This window comes from Cucumis melo, chromosome 2, assembly GCF_025177605.1.
Source record: "Cucumis melo cultivar AY chromosome 2, USDA_Cmelo_AY_1.0, whole genome shotgun sequence".
In the NCBI taxonomy this organism is placed as follows: domain Eukaryota; kingdom Viridiplantae; phylum Streptophyta; class Magnoliopsida; order Cucurbitales; family Cucurbitaceae; genus Cucumis; species Cucumis melo.
The window spans coordinates 6,948,108-6,968,222 of NC_066858.1; the positions used below are offsets into that span (position 1 = coordinate 6,948,108).

Consider the following 20,115-nt stretch of genomic DNA (forward strand, 5'->3'; position numbering starts at 1 on the left):
CTAAAATAATCTAAACTCCAAACACATACTAGCACCCCAAACTATTATTAAAAAACAAATAGTTTTCATTCCAAATTTAGATTGGATGATGTTATCATCCACAAAGTATAATAATCTACAAACTATAGTAACGTATCCAAACAATTTCTGTTTGACCCAAGGACTTAAGAAGTATGAGTTGTGAATTTCACTTCTTGCTTGGCGTAAGAAGATTATGGGTCCCACTACTAAAAGAATATCGACTTTATACTTCATCAACTTCTTGCACTATGAGATCTAAAGTTCACACAACTATCAATATTTAATAAATTGGGGCTTTTGCAAAAATAGCAAAAAAATTTATGAAAATAGAACCTATGTCACTGCATTTTCTAAATTACAAAAGTAACAAATTTAAAAGCAGATAATCCTCTAATAGTCTTTTAATAACCTCAGCACTTTGATAACCGTCAGATAGCCATAATATTTGTCATATTCACAATATACAAAAAAAAAAAAGTGTTATGGACTAATTTTTTCTAAATTTTTTTTGTTATCTTATGCAATTTCCCTAATAACTTCTTATAACCCACTATTCTACTCTTATTCCAAACCTTTAAAGCGGAGGTCCAACCCTTACTTCACAACTTCTTGGGTCAATACACCCAAGTAATAACAGCTAGTCCTAGCCAGTAAACCTATGTGATGATATTTATTGTGTTCCCATAATTTGATGGACTATATTATGGTTTCATTTTCATGGTATTGAAAAAATAAAAGAAGATTGCAAAAGTTACGAGAATAGGTAATTCTAATTATGACCTTAGAATCTTAAAATTAAAAATTAAGTCTTCAAACTTACTTAAATTTTTAAATATAACTTCAAACTTAGATAATTATACGATTATATGAGTTTGAATTTCAAATTTTATTATTTGTAAATTGCTTTTTACTATTATAACTACCACCCTATTTTACGTAGTATTTGCAGTTTGCCAAAATGAAAAATATTTCAAACACCGCAAGTAGTAGTAGTTAGTTTTCCATCTTCCATGTGGGTCGCTGTTGACAGTTGGATGAATAGAGACAAAAGAAGTATATATGCTAACGTTTTGGTCACAAAACAATTGATGGATGTGGTCGGCCTTTCTCATTTCGAAAGCCATCAAAGATTTTTCAAATTCAAGATGAAGATAAAAAGATACTGTTTGAAACTAATCTTATGGTTTACATTTAAAAAATGGTGATTTACATCATGACGTATGAGGCTTTCGAAATCCCCAAGCCACTTACCGAATAATTTCTAGCAAAATTTTCATTTATTTTTTCTTGTCCGTCAATCGCGTGGCATAGATGTGGATCCCATTGGCCCATTTCTATCCTCACGCGACAAAACCCAATTGTCTGTCTCTACTGATGATTGATGAACATCGTCAACGTGGCTTACTGTATTTCGCAACAAAAACAAAAAGGAAAAACGGAGTGTATTGGAGGAAGAAGAAGAAGATGATGATGATGATCTGGGTTGTTGATACGATTGTGATTGGTGATTAATTTGATAATGAAAAGGAGGAGAAGAAGAAAAATAAGGATCGAATTCCCGAGATGGGTTTTAGCGAAGACAATCTGACTGGCGTTATTCTGGCATTGCTCTCAAGTGGGTTCATAGGGGCAAGCTTTATTATTAAGAAGAAGGGGCTTAGAAGAGCAGCAGCAGCATCTGGGGTCAGAGCTGGTGAAAATTTTTCTCCTGAATGGACTTGATTTGGGTTTTTTGTTTCTTGATATTTTTGGGCTTTGTTTAGAATCAGATGGCCTTGTTGGTGTTCTTCATTTTGTAGGTGTTGGTGGATATACTTACCTTCTTGAGCCTCTTTGGTGGATAGGAATGATTATAAGTGAGATATCCTTTCTCCTTTTCAAGGGGCTTTGTTTGTTTTACATCTAAATGGTTGATAGCACGATAAATTTTCACATGTTTTCTTATCCTGGCTATGTGAAAGTTTGTGCACCATGTACATGAATGAATTTGAATTTGGCTGATATGTGCTTCAAACTTGAAGTGATTTGCTGGACATGATTCATTTGGCCCTTCTTTTCCTTGCATTTGAAACTTCTGCTTTAGAATTTCATATTTGATTATATTTAAGCGATGCTCAGCATTCTTATTGTTTGTAATCCAGTGATTGTTGGTGAGGCTGCCAACTTCATTGCATATGCATTTGCCCCTGCAGTTCTCGTAACGCCTCTCGGTGCATTAAGCATAATCGTAAGGTATTTCTCAACTTCTCCACTATGCTTGTTCTTTCTCAATAGAGTGTTTAGAGGTGTAGATAGGGATCCTAAGTGAGGTTTGGTCCATGGTGAAGTTCCATGACTTTGGACTTCAGTTTTGAAAATATTTTGCAATCATTCTCTAGGTAACATCTTATTTAATTGGAAACCCTTTCTCTAAGGGGACTCCTGTGGGCTTGTATGTCCTTGTCTTCTTCCATTTTCTCTCATTGAAAACAGTGGTTTCTAAAAAGAAAAAAGAAAAACCATCTTCATGTTAGGTTTTAGAATTTTTCTGATATTCTTCAAACGGAATTTTCTAGTGCTGTGTTGGCTCACTTTATCTTGAAGGAGAGGTTGCACAAGCTTGGGGTTTTGGGCTGTGTGATGTGTATAGCAGGTTCAGTCATTATTGTTGTTCATGCACCAAGGGAGCTTCCTATCACTTCTGTACAGGAAATATGGAGTATGGCAACACAGCCAGGTTAAACATCTAGCTCATGGCTCCTCCTATTTTTTTCTTTAGCTTGTCAAATATAAGCTTCGTTGCCCACTGATACTATTTTGTTTTTCAGCCTTTTTGCTATATATGGGATCTGTCATCGTATTGGTTTTTATTCTTGTCATCCATTTTGCCCCACGATGTGGGCATAGCAATGTGTTGGTGTTTACTGGAATTTGCTCCCTGATGGGCTCCCTCTCGGTATGTCTTGTCTACTATAGCATCGAGTTTATATGAATTCCGATGCATTTCATTGTTCAAACTAGAGCATATTTAAACCTATGAGATTTTGACACGAATTGCAACTGATCTTGAGAACAACTTATCGTGCCTTCAAGTGAATGGACTAAAGGAAACTTAGTTTGTTGGCTAAGTTGCTTTGGCACTTTGCTCATGAGCTTGAATCTTTGTGGTGTCGGATCATTGTGAGTAAACATAGCAACCATCCTTTTGATTGGGTGGAGAAAGGGGTTAAAGGTACACATCAGAACCTGTGGAAAGATATTTCTTTTGAGTTTCCTACCTCTTCTCGTTTTGTCTGATGTGTTGTTGGAGATGGTTAGGTTACATATTTTTGAGAAGATCAATGAGGGATAATGCTCTTTTTACTAATTACCCAAATCTTTACCGGTTCTCTTCTTTTAAAAATTGGCCCATCACTTACCTTTTGGTGTGGTTAGAGAACTCTATGTCATTCTCTTTTGGGTTCCATCGTCACTTGTCCAATAGGGAAACGACAGAGGTGGCCTCCCTTCTTTCTTTACTAGAGGATTGCAATTTTAGATTGGGAAGAAGGGACATTCGTTTATGGAGTTCGATTCCTAGCGAAGGCTTTTCTTGTAATTCTTTCTTTAGATGATTGTTGGACCCTTCCCCTACTAGAGAGTCTGTGTTCAGTGTGGTTTGGAGGATCAAGATACCTAAGAAAGTCAGGTTCTTTATTTGGTAAGTCTTTCTTGATCGTGTGAACAGTTTGGATAGGCTGGTTAGAAGGAGGGCCTCGCTAGTGGGGTCTCTTGTTGCATTATGTGTCGGAAGGCGAAGGAAGACTTAGATCATCTCCTTTGGGATTGCCAGTACACGAGGGATGTTTGGAGCTATTTTCTGCAGGAGTTTGATGTTAGTTTCGCTGGCAAATGAACGTTGATGCTACAACTGAGGAGTTTCCTCCTCTATCTCTCTTTCAGAGAGAGACCGTTTTTTGTGGTTTGCTGGGGTGTGCATTATGATTTGGGATCTTTGGGGGGAGAGAGATAATAGGGTGTTTAGAGTCGGAGACAAGGATCCTTATGGAACTTGGTCCTCAGTGAGGTTCCATGTGTCTTTGTGGGCTTTGGTTTCAAAGCTTTTTTATAGCTGCGGTGTTTTACTTAGCTGGAGTCTTTGCATGTAGCTGGGGTGTTTTGATGGGCTGATTTTTTTCTTTTCTTTTCTTTTCTTTTTCTTTTTGTATGTCATTTTATTCTTTCATTTTTTTTCAATGAAAGTTGTTCCATAAAATAAAACAAAACAACAACAACAAGAGAACTCAAGAACACCAAAAACAAACAAGAACACTGAAGGATATAATTATATTACAATATCTATGAAGAAACTACAATATACTCAGCACATTAGAGCTGTGAATCCTCTCCCACATTTCCCAAAAGAAATTCCACAAAATTCTGCACTTCCTCCTCTCAACCCACTCCCCACTATTTATAACTAAAGCCTTTACAACCTTACTATCCAATTACTAATATGCAGCTTCTAATAACCATAATAATGTTCTAGTAATACTCCCATTATATTGCTAACTAGGCTGTTACAGCTTCCCTATCCATCTTTTTTAAAGTTGAAATGATTGAAGGCTTACTTTCTCATTCTGTCAATTGATTTTCTGATGACAGTTGTTCATCTCAAAGTAATTGTTCACTTCATCCTGAATATTTTCAGGTTATGAGTGTTAAAGCCCTTGGGACGTCATTGAAATTGACCTTTGAGGGAAAGAACCAATTAATCTTCCCCGAGACGTGGTTATTCATGTTGGTGGTTGTAACATGCGTCATTATTCAAATGAATTACCTCAACAAGGTTGGTAATTGCTACACTCTTCTATTGTTCATAGACTGGCATGTCGCCACTTGGCTTTAAAAGTCGTGTTTGAGTTTTCTGTTGCACAAAATGAAGTAGTGATTAGTCGGTGAAATCCGTTTTATTTCTTTATTTATTCCAAGTTTCTCTGTTTCTTTTACTCCCTTTTCTTTTAAACACTCCTGTCCACGATAAATGAATTTTTCTTGGCTTGCAAAAAATTGAAACAACTTCTCTTGTAGCCGGACTTGAAAGTAAAGCTTTAATTCTTTGAAAATTTTCTTTATATTATAGTTGGCTTTTTAACAATAGTTTAGCTCAACTTACATCTGTATGTGTACTATTGAGTACCAAGAAGTCCGTGGTTCAAATTCTCCCATCCACCTGCAGATTTAGTATAGGCCTAGGGGGCCCCTCAACTTTATCGTCTTTATAGAATATATATAAAGAAAACTATTTAATTTTTAATACTTATAGGTAGCTTAGCGGTTTCTCTGTCTATCAACTCCCTTCCAACCCAGGTTCAAAGCTTACCTATATAATTTATTTTTCATATTTTCTTTTAGTCCCTTGTCAATATATTTTCTGGATTCGTCACTGCCACTGCCCCCGCCCCTTTTGTACTGAAAAAATTATAGCTGACTTTTTGTAAATGTTGAAGGAAAGGAAGTTATTATAGCTGGATTTTTGGAAATGTTGAAGGAAAGGAAGTTATTATAGCTGGATTTTTGGAAATGTTGAAGGAAAGGAGACAAGAAGTATATTTATGTAAATAGAGATATAATGGTGATTTTAACTCATCATTTTTATTACTTTGGATTTTTGTATCCTTTCAAAACATGTTGGTAAATACTTTCCTTCCCCAATGATCTTTGTAATGTCCTGATCAAGGGACTGAGTTCTTAAACAAAAATTCTCGATTCACCCATGAAGGGGCTCAACACCTATGGAGTCCAGAATTTCACATCTCTATTAGGCAATCAATTCTGTGAATTCATTAGATAAAATCCATTCTGTTCCTTCATATCAAATTTGAAGTTACTTCACATATTTAGTTCCAAGATGAAGACTTGACTCTCACGTTCCCAACATTCTGAAATGAACAAGGGCAAAAATATGTGGAAAAGCCTCCTGAAGTGGATTTGGAGCTCTCTAATGATCTTCCTAGAATATATACCTTTCACAGACACGAATAACAACTTCAACTTTAAATTTCTCAAGGAAAATAGGAGAATCTCATGGGAAACTTGGTTGATATGAATGCGATCTCTGTCAATGTAATGAGCAGCAAAACTAGACTGTATGCATAAGAAATAAACTAAAAATATCAAGCTAGGGGTATTGCAATAGAGAAAGAAAGGGTGACAAGGGAACCCTCTGATGAGTGCCTTTTGGAGTCGGAATCAACTCTAGACTTGGCCTCTTGTTAATAAGCATAGCAAAATTATTGGAGGACACATATGGCCACATCCAAAGTCTTCAATTCACTCTGAATATGTTAATATTTTCTGACTCCAGACGTTGTAAGCTTGGAGGGCTGTTTTATGGAATTAGTTGATGTTTGCATGAATTGAATCTGATGCTCATAACACCCTGCAAACAGTAACATAACAAGAGATATATAGAAAACAGAGCGTGCCCCGCTGTGATGTGATTTCAATTAACTGAACAATAAGTCAAAATTACAATTACTGGAAAGAAGAAACAGGTGCTAAAAGCTCAGCCAAACAAGACAATTGAAATAAAAAACTAAAAAGGATAAACCAGCAGAATTCAAGGGATGCTGATGTTTCTCTCCTTTCTTAAAGCTACTGCAGCTTTTACTCTTAAATTCCACACCCTCTTCTCACATCACATTCTCTATATAAGCAATCACTTTGGTCCTGACTAACTAACTTCTTCTCCCTCCTCCATTACCTTTTTGCCTCTCATAATATTCCTCTTTTACAACTCTTATAGGTAAATAATATTGGAGGCCATACATATTTATAATCTTAATCATTATGGAATCGATGGATGATATTTTTATTTTATTTTATGGGTATAAGTGATATCAAAGATACTGATTAAACCCTCAATATCATGTTGACCTCTCCAATTTGCGGATATATCGACAACAAAAAGAGTTCACTCTTTGCACTTGAAATCCTCTATTTCCTCATTTGGTACTCATTAAGGAGAGCAGAAAGCAATCATGGTTGGTATCAAGATATTAATTTCGTTTGCTTATGTGCTGGGAATATGGTTCAATTGCAAGGCAAGTAGTGAAAAAGAGAGAGCTTATCCTTGATGAGAAGTTAAGTATATAAAATCCAGTGGTCTCATTTGCTTTATAAATTGTTCACTTGTGAGAATTCTGTTTGCATGAATTAATTTGAAAAATTGTTGAGACCTCTAGCATGTGGTATAATGCTCTACAATTTCTCTACTGCTTCATTGGGTTAAATACTGAAAGTTGGTTTACAAGTAGTTTATGGAACATCAATAAATACCTTTTATTCATATTTGGTAATATCTCTATTTTTCCAGGCACTTGACACATTCAACACGGCAATTGTCTCCCCGATATACTACGTGATGTTTACAACACTTACAATCCTTGCAAGTGTCATAATGTTCAAGGTATGGAAAATCTATATACTGACATAAGAGTTCAATTCGTATTTTTTTGGACATTTCACTTCATTGGGCTGGAACCACCCTAGCTAAGGGCATTACAAAATCCTGTGTGTTCGCTTCAACTCGAGAATAGCTGAAACATGCATTGAGATTGCACTAAAAATATAATAGCTTTTTATGTGGTAATTTAGGAAGTAGAACTATTTCTTCAGATTTTAGTTTTTAAAATGGGTCTAGGAAGATCTATCTCATAATTTTGGTATCTTCATGTTATAGTTTAAGAACTTGGGAAAATATATCCTTCTTGTCTTCAAATTTTGAATCTTGTTCCATTACGATGTTTCGCAATGTTATACTTTTACCTTTTAGTTTTGACTTTAATATTCGTATGGTCCATTGGTTTCAAAATGGTACATTCTTACCCTTGAGTTTTGAGTTTTGTTTTCATTTGGTCTCTAGATTTCAAGATTTATGCTTTTACCTTTGATTTTTTATTACTAAAATCTCACTTTTAGTTATCTCTGTGAAAAGTCTTCAAATTAATTATTAAGTTAGATTTCACTAAGTTTTCATCTATATTAATTAAAAAAGTTTACATCATAATTATTTTAAATTAGTTAATTGAAAGTTAGTGTCAAAGACCAAAAGTTTCTAAAACCTTGCCTGGGACGGGAGTAAAGTGTGAAATATTAGCACTAAGGGACCCCAAGTCACCTAGGGCCTAAATAAAAACTAAACATGAAACTCATGATAAAAATGTAACACTTTGAAACAGAGACTAAATGGAAAATAAGCTAAAAACTTAGTGTAAATTATGAAACCTAGGTACCAATTAGAGACTAGACATGGGACCAAAAGCTATTTTTCCCTTGAAATTTTAAATTCGGATTAATGCTCTTCGAGTAAGAGGTGTGCTAGGATGTTATATTAGCTACATTTCATTCTCTCGAGCTTAATATGTTAAAAGTACTTAGAAATGCATCTGCAACATCAGGATTGGAATGGCCAAAGTGGAGCAACGATCATATCCGAAATATGTGGCTTTGTTGTTGTGCTTTCTGGCACCATCTTACTGCAAGTTGCAAAAGATTTTGAGCGAAGCTCATCCTTCAGAGGTGTGTTAAAGAATCTAATAAAATTTTCATCATAGAGGGAAATATTTCACCTCCAAATGTTATGATTTATGAAGATCTGAAGTCTCAAAATCTCTTGTTGAATTCATATGCAGCCAATCATACCCCAGGTTCCCCTTCGTTATCTACTCGACTTTGCACTGGGAATGGAGAACTAGCAAAGTATAATGATGAAGAAGTGCCTCCTGAAGAAATCTGTTTGAGAATACAAGAATCATATTAGTTGTTTCTCTCATTTGATTCATATATCTTCTCAGTAAAATCGCCGTAGCGGAGAAACCGTCATGGAAGAGTGATCAGCACCAAAAGTTAAGCTCAAAGTCAAATGTTGCAGTGCAGGGGTAAATGATCAGAAACTAGTCAGTTGGTGGTTGTATAGGGCTTGAAGTTTCATTGCTACCAATTTCGTTGTTTAGTTCCGAACATAGATTTCCAATGGGAGGCTTGTATCACTTAACAAGAAGGATTCGCACTAAAGACACAATTGGGTTTCAGACACGGGAAGTTTCAGTTTCCATTTGGAGTATCTGCATAGTTTAAACTAGATGACTTACATCGAAATGTTTCCTTATATAGCTTGATATTTTATGCTTTGCTGTTTTCTCTACAGTCCTCCCCTGTTTTTCATTTGACACCAAAATTCAATTCCTGTACATAGTAATTCTTTATTTCCATGTTTACCAATCCCGGATTAAATTGGTGTAACCATGATGAGATTTTGTTGATGAATCCATTGTAAGGAGTCTCAATCACAAATATAGTTGTTAGAATTAGTGGACTTGGTCCATAGGATGTTTATGGAAAAAATATACCTTGAACCCTTTTCCCTTCTTTTTTTTGTATTCTATTTATTCTCCCTCATTGTACCTATTGTAAATTCATCAGAAAATAATATGAACAAAGATATTGTGATTTTCTCCTTATACTCTGGTTTCCACGTAAAGTTTGTGTTTCGTGTTTTATTGCTTTCAATGTGGTATCAAAGAAAAGAAACAGCGAAACCCTAGAAAACAGTCTAAAAGTAACCCAGACCGAGTAGAAGTCGCTGCCATCGTTGCGTGCATGGAAAAATTGCTCTGACAACTTCAGAAGCCGCCAACGATCACAGCAGGACCACCTTGTCGTCATCAACGCAGCCCTTTGGCCAGAACCACACTCATGCACTGCCGCTGTCAGGTGTGTCAGCCCACGTGCCGTCGCTATTCATCTCATTGCTCAGCTTGGCCTCTTTTAAGTGTCATCGTCTATTTGATTGTTGCATCATTTCAGTCAGTCGCAACACCACTCGTTGTTGCCCTCTAGACAGCAACCCTTTACAGCAAATTTGTCAAATTTGTTCGTTTATGCGCCATTGTCTATCAACCATTTATGACAACCTTTCTTCTATGGTAACAAGGCTGACCAATTGTGTAAGACCTGCAGTTAAGACCCGTAGTTAAGAGAAGAAGTAAAAATTTGACCAAGTGTCCTAAAATAGGTGTTTTAGTGGTCTATGCGAGAAGATGTGGGTTACTTAGCGAGAAAGGTTATGCGAGAAGACTTTGAAAGGTTAGACGATTAGAGTTCTTTACGAAATGAAACTTGGTGAGAATAAACAAGGTCAAATTTCCTAAATTTACTTAATGGGCTATGTGTAAGGTTCAAGTTAAGTATGATTAAGTTAGATATTAAGATTACACGTGTTTAAGGATTAGTATAAATAAGGGTCTTCAACAAAATTATTAGTCATGGTTATTTTGAGAATTTGAAGAGAATAGTTTAAGTGTTGAAGTTTTGCAAAAGTGTCTATGCGAGAAGAAGAAGAAAAGAAGCCTTTGAAGTTTAAGTAGCTCGATAGTGTGAGTGTTTTCTTAAAAGTATTTAAATGATTTCAAAACTTCTTTATTAAAGTGTTTATTGATTTGAGTGACGATTTCAATACAAATGTTTCTAAAGAGATTTCTAAGTAAAGTCTATCGTATGTTTAAAGCATGTTTATTATGTTTTAAAGCATGTTTTTGTTGGGTTTTATGTTCTAAAACTCGTAGATAGTAAATATAATCAATTGACCGTTATTAATATTATTAATAAAGTATTATTATTATAATTTCAACAAGTGTTATTGGTTATATTATTAGTTTTGTCTTAATAACTCAAATCCAATAAACTAACATCCTAAGCTGTTTGATGAGTCTTGAACAGTATGTAGAGACATATAGAGATTAATGTTCGAGATCAGCTTAAAGGGTTTATAGTATAGGGTTAAGGTTGGGTACCTTATCCTGGTAACACTATGTATACGACTCACTTTGTATTTGATACAAACGCAATGATCCAACGCGTTCGTGTAGGTGACATGCGAGAGGGTATCTTATGTAATGAGTTTGCATAAGATCGGACCACAAAATAGTAACCAATAGATATAATCCCATTAACTAGTTAGGTTTTTATTTTATTAGAATGACCTAGGTAACTTAGTCTTAACCTTGAGTGTATTATGAACTCCTGTTCGCAAGGTTGTATGGGTGAGAGAGGCTAGATTGCTGACTCAATATACTTATCATTTTGATGACAAGACTGAGTGGGGAGCTGGGAACATATCACACAAGATGGAATTCACTCCTTCCCGACTTTAGGGTGAGTAGAAAAGTGTTCCCTTAAATGGTGTTTCTAGGACTTGAACAAAGGGCCCTACCCTCTCTATGACACGAGAGGGGTTTCTATTTAATGGTTGGACCCTAAATAGATTGTTCATTAGGGGAGCACTTGTATTTAAGGACTAGAAGTAAATACTGTATTTACCCCTTACTTGTATTTAAGGACAAACACCAGTATATTTGTTTATTGTTTCTTTTTCTTTTTTTTTTCTTAGCTATATTCTATTTAGGTATATATCTGAGCACGATCGTATATATCTGAGCACTTGTATTTAACATCTCAGCTATATTCTATCTAATAATATTTGTTCTTCCTCTGTCCGTGGATATAGCTAAGATGTTGTTAGTGAACCATGTATATATCTGTGTCAATCTTTATGTTTTTTCTTTTGCTTAATTGTTGATTTCAATAATGGAGTGTGAGAGGTTTTGATATTTCTGTTTATTGTTTCTTTTTCTTTTTTTTTCTTTTTGTAATAAACACGCTTTAAATAAAGGTCTTTTTAAAAATATAACAAAGCGGCAAAATGTTTACATTGTATAGAACAATTCCGAAAATAGAAAAAGCTCACAGGTCCACAATGAAAAATACAAAAAATGTCTCGTCAACAATCCGCTTAATATATTTAATACACGATTGTTTAGATGTAGCTATTGTTTGGATTGTTTAGATTTGAATAGCTAAATCTAAATAATTTTTTTCAAGATTCTCTATACACAATCGTTTAATTTGTTACATATAGTTTAGATTTTTGTAGTCAAATCTATATAATCCGATCATTTAGATTTAGCTATCCAAATCTAAATAATGTTTTTGAAAAAAAATAAAAAATAAATCTTTTATATTCAATACGCGACGTTGAGCCAAAGGATAGAAAAAGGATTGAAAGAAAAAAAAAATCGCAAAATCCTAAAATATTAAAAAGAAAAATGGACAACTTGTTATTTCATTTGTTGCACGTAAATATTGATCTGTTTTTTATATTTATGAAAATTTTGCAATTAAATATTATGCGTAAAACGCGTGAAACAAACACGCCACTGTATACAAGTGAATAGCTAGTGGTTTCCATAGAAGTAGAATAACAAAACAGGGTTGTTCCGCTTTACTTCAAATAGCAACAAAGAAGAAGAAGAAGACGATTAGAAGAGAAAGATGGAAGCGAAGGTCAGCAAATTCTTAGGCTCCGTTTCCAATTTCTTCTCCGGCGGCGATCACATACCATGGTGCGATCGCGACGTCGTTGCCGTATGTTTGTTCTCTCTATTTATACTCACCTTTTAGTTGCTTGGTTTTTCTTCTCTTCTTTAGATCCTGCTTTGTATTTTAACTCCCTGATGAGCTATGTTTCTTAGTATATTTAATTGAATTTTGGGTTTTTTGAATCATTTGCGTTTGTGTATTGCAAAACAGTGTTCTAATTCTTATTGTAGCTTCTCTTAATTCTTCCAGTTAATTGGATTTTGGGTGTTTGTGTGAAGTTATTCAATTGCAGTTTGTGGCTTTGTGGTCTTATAACTTAAAATTTTCCCCTTTCAACTTGTTCGTCTTTGTCCTGACATTTCCAATTTTAATGAAAATTCATACCCTCCTTGTTTTAGGGCATTGGTTATTTTTCTTAGTTTGCAAGATTCATCATTAACTTCATTTCAATTAATGCTTCCCAAATTTTCTCGTGGGTATTACTGAAATTTTTTCTCTTACTAATTTTTTCCTTGACTTAGCTCATGGGCCTGGGCATGTTATGGGATTTTCAGTATGTTTTGCCTAAAGGAAACCATCAGTTTTACTTGGTACTTTAGCTAATGGCATGTTTTGGATTGATTCTAAAATGGTTTAGATCAGTTTTATCATTTCAAACTCACTCAAAAATTGCTTTTAATCATTTAAAATCAATTTTAGTAATATGAAAAATGTGTTTAAAAGTGTAACATTGAAAAATGGGTTGATATGAGTGATTACAAAATCTCTATCAAACATTCGCTAACACTATTGAATCCCTATTTTATCTTGCCCATTAGGATGGAGTTATGAGGCTACATTTTCTTCCTTCTTGATAGCTATCCCCATATCCTCCTTTTTTTTTCTTTTCTTTTTTTTTCTCTTTTTTCTCTCTTTTTGTATCAGACAGTTGATGCACCAACAAATAGTGTCTAGTGAAGTTTGTTATAGTATGCTTAATCTTACACACACACACACACACACATATTTATCCTGGAAATTCTATGTCTGTTTGTAAATCAGATTAAGGAATTCGTTTGGGTTTTAGATTTAAAAAAGAGCTTTTATGACAAATACTTATTTGTGGCGGAAAACTGAAAGCTGTTTGTTTTCACTTTTTTTTTTTTTTTTTTATGTTTTTTCATTTAGTTATTGTATATTATCAAGTATAGCTTGATCTTAGTGTGTTATATATTTAATTTAATAGGGGAAAGAAGTAAATGAAAATACAGTAAAAGAAACATCTTTCCAAACAGTTTTTGAAATAAAAATACAACAGCGTTCTTTAGTCTGTGAAACATTTTTTACAAAACAATCAGAAACAGTAGTTTTTTGTCGTTGTTATAAAACGTTGGAGCCACAGATTCTTGTTTTTCTTCATTGCTCGGTCATACATTTCCCTCCATTGTTTAGTAACAAAGTAAAAGTTCAATCTTTTTTTTTTTTTTTTGTGGCTGCATTATATTGTTAATCTTCATTTTTAATAATGTTATCTCATATTATTATTTGAATGGCATCCATTTTTAAGTTGATATGGTGACGCATTGCAGGGTTGCGAAAGAGAGGCTGCTGAGGCCGAAAAGAGCTCATCTGATGAGCTTTTGAAGGAAAGCATTATGCGTTTATCTTGGGCACTTGTTCATTCAAGGCAACCTGAAGATGTACAACGTGGAATTGCAATGCTCGAAGGTGAAGTATTTCAAGGAACTTATTATTATTTGAATTTCCAATAAGTGATCTTTCAAAATGCCAATGTTACCCTATAATTTGCTATTTGCTTGACTGATACTCTTCAAGATTTTTCTACTTTTTCTGTTTCTTTTTTATGCAGCTGCAATATCTGGTGACGATAGCCCACTGAAGATGAGAGAGAAGCTTTACCTTCTTGCTGTTGGGTATTTCAGAAGCGGTGATTACTCTAGGAGTAGGGAGCTTGTAGAAGAATGCTTAACAGTATGATACCATCTGTGGCTTGGATTTTTCTATGCATTATTTATAAACTATTAACATTTAGTAACATGTAGGCCTCATTTGGTGACCATTTTGTTTTTACTTCTTTTGGTTTTTTAAAATTGAGTCTATTTTCTCTTGAATTTTTTGATTTCTATCTTTCTTAACTAAAAGAGTTAGAATTCTTAGCTAAACAAGTTTTTAAAAACTATTTTTTTAGCTTTTAATTTGGCTTGGTTTTTGAAAATATTGGTAGAAAGCAGGTATCAAAGCAAGAAATTTAATGGTGGAAGGAGTGTTTATAACCTTAATTTTTAAGAACTAGAAACCAAAAATCAAATGGTTACCAAACAAGGGTTTAATTTTTTGTTTTAGTTTTTAAAAGTTAAGCCAATAAATACTCATTCAACGTCTTTCTTGCTTTATTATCTATATTCTACCCATGTTTTCAAAAAAAATCCAAACCATGTTTTGAAAACTAATAAAAGTAGTTCTTAGATACTTAGTTTTGCTTCTGGAATTTAGTTATGAATTCATCATTTAAGACGAGAACCATTGAAAGAAATTGTGAGATGAAATAGACTTAATTTTCAAAAACCAAATGCTTACTAAATGGGGCATTCATGTCGTTGAGTTTTTTCTCTTGCATCTCAAACTTGATACCTGATCCTACAATGGAGAAAGATGTAAATTTGGCCTTGTTACATATATGACCCCCAATATGTACCACTTCTTTTACGTAAACTTTTTACGTGGGTTGATTGTGACATGTGGTAAAGCACATTTAGATTGTTTTATGACTTTAATAACCAGAATGAGGCAGACATATAACTTTCCATGAAATTGGAGTTCTCAAGAACAGAATATGCCTCTTCTTCTTGAAACCATTGATGATTGAAGTTTCAGAACTTGAGTTCAACCATTTTGATGTTTGATTCTCAGATTGCTCCCGACTGGAGACAGGCAATGACACTGAAGAAATCAATCGAAGATCGGATCACTAAAGGTATCAATTTTTCCCCGACTTCTTTCCCTCTTTTTTTTTTTTTAATAATATGTGGGGTAGGAGAATCGAACTTTTGACTTCAAAATTGATAGTATAGACACTATGTCAGTTGAGCTATACTTTTTTTTTTTTTTTTTTTCTTTTCTCCCTGACTTCTAATCCCCAACTTAACCAAAAATTCATTAAAAGTAAACATTTTCATTCATTATCACTCTTGCTTGGGGAATGTAGATGGTGTGATCGGCATCGGCATTGCGGCAACTGCTGTAGGACTGCTTGCGGGTGGAATTGCTGCTGCTGTTTCCAGGAAGAAGTGAGTCCCAATTACTTGGTTTGTATATAAGAAATCACTCTGATCAAGCCCAGTTTTAGAGTTGCTATACTTGAGAACTTTAAGATGTAGAATGATGCTATTTAGCTATTACTAATGTTTGTTCTGTTATATTGATCTATTTCATATTTGTTTAAATATTGTGTTTTACGTACGTTATCTTGCATTTGTAGTTTATTTGAGATTATACATATTCTTTCAAATTGATTTGCACCATTGATGCTTTAAAGCACCGCCCCTCCTAATATGGCCGAGTGTTGTCGGACAGCAACGTGCCAACAACTTGTCTGTCACACAAAATAATTTGGGTTTAGTGGGTTTCTTTAGGCCCTTTGTTTTTTCTTTTGTATGTTCATGTATTCTCTATTTTTTCTTCTTTTCAAGAAAAGAGGTTAGATTCTAAAAAAAAAAAGTCTTTCTATTAGAGAAAAGTTGTTAGATTCTACAAATAACATTGAAGTTTTATGTTTATTTTTGGATAGCAAGGACATTAAAAGTTGACTTTTAGTGAACTTTCAGAAAATAACAAATTAGTATTTGAATTACCTCACAATTTAGTGTTTATACTTTTTTTTATTCTTATTTTTTTCATGAATTTAATAAATAACAATTTAACTTTTATACATTAAAGTTGATAACAATTTTGTATCTATCATAAAAAATCCATAAAAAATAAGTGATTGAAATTAAGTGTTAATCTTCAATCAATCAGTCTATCATCCTACAAAAATTTTCATGTGCGAAGACTTTGTTATAAATTATAAAATATGAAGTCTAAATCCTAATTATAAATGTATCTTAAGAAAGAATAAATCATAAATATATATATAAAAAAAAATCAGGTACTTTATATTATTAAAGAAAATATATGCGTAGAATCCATCTAAAAGATAGAAACTAGCTAGGAATATCACAAAAGAAAATAAACGGAAAAGAAAAGCTTAGAATTTCCTATAGAACCATACAATCAATCCAAAACCCTATGTTTAATAAAAACTTATTCCAAAAGTAGTATGGAAAAATAATAATAATAATAATAATAATAATAATAATAATTTAAGAACTTAATCCTTTAGGTTCAAAGGTTGATCAACGCCCAAAAGTGCTAAAAGAAAGGCCTTATAGTCTCCTCCTATTTCTCTACTCACAGCTTCCTCAAGAGATATATTGTTTCTCTTCAAATACATTTCCATAATCTCCTTCAAATCTTTTTCTGCTCTTGTCACAATCACTCTACTAATACCATCTCTGTCGACCCCGATTGTATTCATCGCATTTCGCAAAACCTATATATCGACACGGTTTTAATTAGTCACATGAATATATACTAGGAGGCGAGGGAAAGAGATTTTGAGTTCAATATAGGGTCAAATGATTATTCAAACTTTCGATCTTTTTGTTGAATGACTATATACTTTCACCAGTTGAGTTATTAAGTTATTAATAGGATGAGTTGATAAAATATATTATATGTACCTTTGCGTAATATTTTTTTGGATCTCTAATGCATCTTATAACAGTTCTTAATGCCGCAAGATACTCATCACTTGAGTCACCTATTAAACCCTGAAATTCAAAAATCAAAGTCCATATGCATTAGTGAGAATCATAAAGTGGAAAATAATTTCAACAATTTAAAAATAACATATTTTTGTTAGGTTTGAATTTCTCATCTCTTTGTTCGTATAGAACTCAAAGAGAGATTAAGAAATATTCAAATGCTAACGATATGATTTAGTTAACAAACTTCTTCATGTCAAAAGTAATTAGAGTTAGAAGAATAGCATAAGAAAATTAGTAAATGAGAAATATAGGACTTGTTTGATAATTAACCTCGTTCATGTTCATATTTTTTGCTTCACTTTTTAAAATAAGGAAGTATCGGGTAATTCTTGTTGTCACTTATTTGTTGTTTTTTAAAAACGTTTTCAAATTGTGTAGAAGTCATAGGAAGTTACAATGCAATCAGTTTTCTAATTTCTTGCTGTTATTATCTATATTTTTTCCAAACATAATTGTTAAAAGTATTATTTATCATCTTTTACTACTAAAATGGATAATAAATATCTGAAAATAAATAAAACAATAAATTTTTTATATTCAATTTGGAAAAAGAACTTATTTTCATATAAAAAAGTTTACAATTCTAATTTAAAAGTTTCAAATTAATAACAGAAATTATCAAACATGCTTTGTTCTTTTTTAGGGGAAAATTAAAAGACAAAGGAAAGAAGAGAAGAAGAAACAAATATCAAATACGATTTCATTCTTCATTATTAAAAGATAGGAAACAGAAAACGATAAAACGATAAACAATATACGGAAGCGTTATGGAACAGATCTACGAGATTTTATAATTAGATATAAAAGAAAATTTGTATTTGGTACCTTGGTGATGGATGTACCATGAATATCTCTATAGCGATTGAAAGTTGCATTGAGTTGTGGCTTACTTCTTGTGCTAACAATTCTTATGATCTCTTCATTATTCTTACAACCTTTGCCTTTGATTTCATCATCAATAATGTTTGCTTCTAATTCTGCCATGTTCTCATCAATCTCATTCCCTTCACATCTGTAAGCACTCACTACCCCCACAAGAAGCTGCAGAAAACAGAAAGAGCCAATTTTTTATATTTACTTTGATAATCCCTTTTTGTTTTCTAGAAAATAAGTTAATTCAATGACTTTTTTGTTTGGTAAATGTTGTTTTGAACTTTAGAGTAAGTTTGGAATTGAATGACTTTTCAAATGTTAAAAAGACCCCTTATTTATACATTAAAATACATAAATAAGTTGATTGATTAGAACACACGATGTACTACGTTGTTTAATGAACTTACTTTTCTCATATCTTTTGTTGTGCAAGAGGCCACATCTTCCTCGAGGGAATGTTTGAATCGAAACCGATAAGCTCGTTTTACTGCCAAAAGATCTTCGGCGGACCGAACACATGCTATTTCGATTATGACACGATAATCGGGTGTCGATGCTTTCAATGCATTGTTTGCTAAAATGGCGTCTCGATCAGCCGGATCGAGTGTCCAGTGGCTTATAGCACGCTGTGTCAATCATAGCATAACATATTTAAAGTTTGTTACAAAATTAAATTTAGAACAAAATAAAAACTATCATTGAACATATAATTAACCTCAAAGTCTCCACAAAGCTCAGAGTTGAGTTGTTGAATGAGATCTTCATTGTAGATTTCTTCATAAGCTAACCTTATAAGCTTCCTTTGATTTGCATTTCTATGGCCTAAAATGGAGATTATGGCATTCTCATCTGTCCCCAAACCTTCAAACATAAACAAAATAAAATTTCTAAACCATCAAACCTATTTTTTGGTACCATTGGAATAGTACAGAGATTTGAACATTTGAACTCAAGAAAAAAAGTAATGTTATGTACTCAATTTGGCAAAGCATCGAACATTTGTTATATTTTTATTGCATCCACTAGATATCCAATCAAATATTTGTCATGTGGCAAATTTTTGTTTTTTCCAAAATAAAAATAGTATTATTGAACTTTGTTTTACTATATAATCAAAGAAGATTCACGAAAATAAGCGTTGACTAGAATTACATCGTTTTTTGTTTTAGTAATTTCAAAAGTGTTTTTATTAGGATTAGTCCACAAAATAAAAATACATTGTGAATTAGTGTTTGTACTCGTTAACCTTTTCGAAGTCGATGATTCAATATATACAAAATAAGAGAGATGAAAGTACCTAGGCAAGCCTTCTTGATATTTTCTGCATCTTCAACAGGAGAGAAGTACTTTGGAGCAATTAGAGTGGCCATTCTTTCTGCTTTGTTGATCAATTGTCTATTATTTTTCTGAAGAACTTTGTTGTCGATGAAGTTTGTATTCAACTTCAACCATTTTTATAATGGGAAAAGAAATGCTCTAACGTTTTAGTTTTTTATGCTTTTAACTGTCCGTTTAATTCACAACGTATTGTTCTAACTTTGAATGTAATTTAATTTGTTAACTCTTTGGTACGTGACCTTTTAATGACACATCTCCTTAAACTCTTATTTCAAATGTGAAGTTATGATCAAAGGGAGTTTCTTTTCCCTTTTTCCTTCAAGGTAAATTTTATTTTTGGGTTTTTCGTTTAACAATATGAAAATAGGAAATTTGGATATTTAATATTATAAATAACATTAATGATATTCAAATTAAATGTTAATGAAGCATGTCTTAACCAAAATGAGTTTGGATATACATATGACACATATTAAACTTTTATCTGACACATCAATATTTTCAACATAACATTTTATACTTCCTAATTTGAACTTGTATTGATTTAGGTGAAAGATTTGTCTTCTTAAATTAATGGTGTGTTTGAATTATATTTTCAAGTATTTAATTTAAAAGA

General features: G+C 33.0%; 3 protein-coding genes across 5 annotated transcripts; 2 read left to right on the forward strand and 1 right to left on the reverse strand.

Moving 5' to 3' along the window:
* The first annotated feature begins 1,273 nt into the window (after positions 1 to 1,273).
* On the forward strand, positions 1,274 to 9,503 carry LOC103491991 (probable magnesium transporter NIPA6). Of its 3 annotated transcripts, XM_008452141.3 has the most exons (9): positions 1,316 to 1,714; positions 1,821 to 1,877; positions 2,163 to 2,253; positions 2,577 to 2,737; positions 2,829 to 2,956; positions 4,691 to 4,828; positions 7,358 to 7,450; positions 8,442 to 8,562; positions 8,676 to 9,503. In XM_008452141.3, exons 1-9 carry the CDS (start codon positions 1,585 to 1,587, stop codon positions 8,801 to 8,803), a joined length of 1,047 nt encoding a protein of 348 aa, XP_008450363.1. In that variant the 5' UTR covers positions 1,316 to 1,584; the 3' UTR covers positions 8,804 to 9,503. The 3 variants fall into 3 exon arrangements, with proteins under 3 accessions (XP_008450366.1, XP_008450364.1, XP_008450363.1); XM_008452142.3 differs by lacking the exon at positions 4,691 to 4,828 and having other exon boundaries at positions 1,300 to 1,714; XM_008452144.3 differs by lacking the exons at positions 7,358 to 7,450; positions 8,442 to 8,562; positions 8,676 to 9,503 and adding an exon at positions 6,953 to 7,335 and having other exon boundaries at positions 1,274 to 1,714.
* Positions 9,504 to 12,241: 2,738 nt separating this feature from the next.
* On the forward strand, positions 12,242 to 15,879 carry LOC103491990 (mitochondrial fission 1 protein A). The gene is made up of 5 exons (XM_008452140.3): positions 12,242 to 12,465; positions 13,989 to 14,127; positions 14,270 to 14,391; positions 15,331 to 15,394; positions 15,626 to 15,879. The coding sequence occupies exons 1-5, from the start codon at positions 12,373 to 12,375 to the stop codon at positions 15,709 to 15,711; spliced, it is 504 nt and encodes a 167-aa protein (XP_008450362.2). The 5' UTR covers positions 12,242 to 12,372; the 3' UTR covers positions 15,712 to 15,879.
* Positions 15,880 to 16,556: 677 nt separating this feature from the next.
* Positions 16,557 to 19,531, reverse strand: LOC103491989 (annexin D8). The gene is made up of 6 exons (XM_008452139.3): positions 19,459 to 19,531; positions 18,877 to 19,022; positions 18,569 to 18,787; positions 18,114 to 18,329; positions 17,202 to 17,291; positions 16,557 to 17,011 (listed from the first exon to the last, which is right to left on the reverse strand). Exons 1-6 carry the CDS (start codon positions 19,529 to 19,531, stop codon positions 16,790 to 16,792), a joined length of 966 nt encoding a protein of 321 aa, XP_008450361.3. The 3' UTR covers positions 16,557 to 16,789.
* Positions 19,532 to 20,115: the final 584 nt, after the last annotated feature.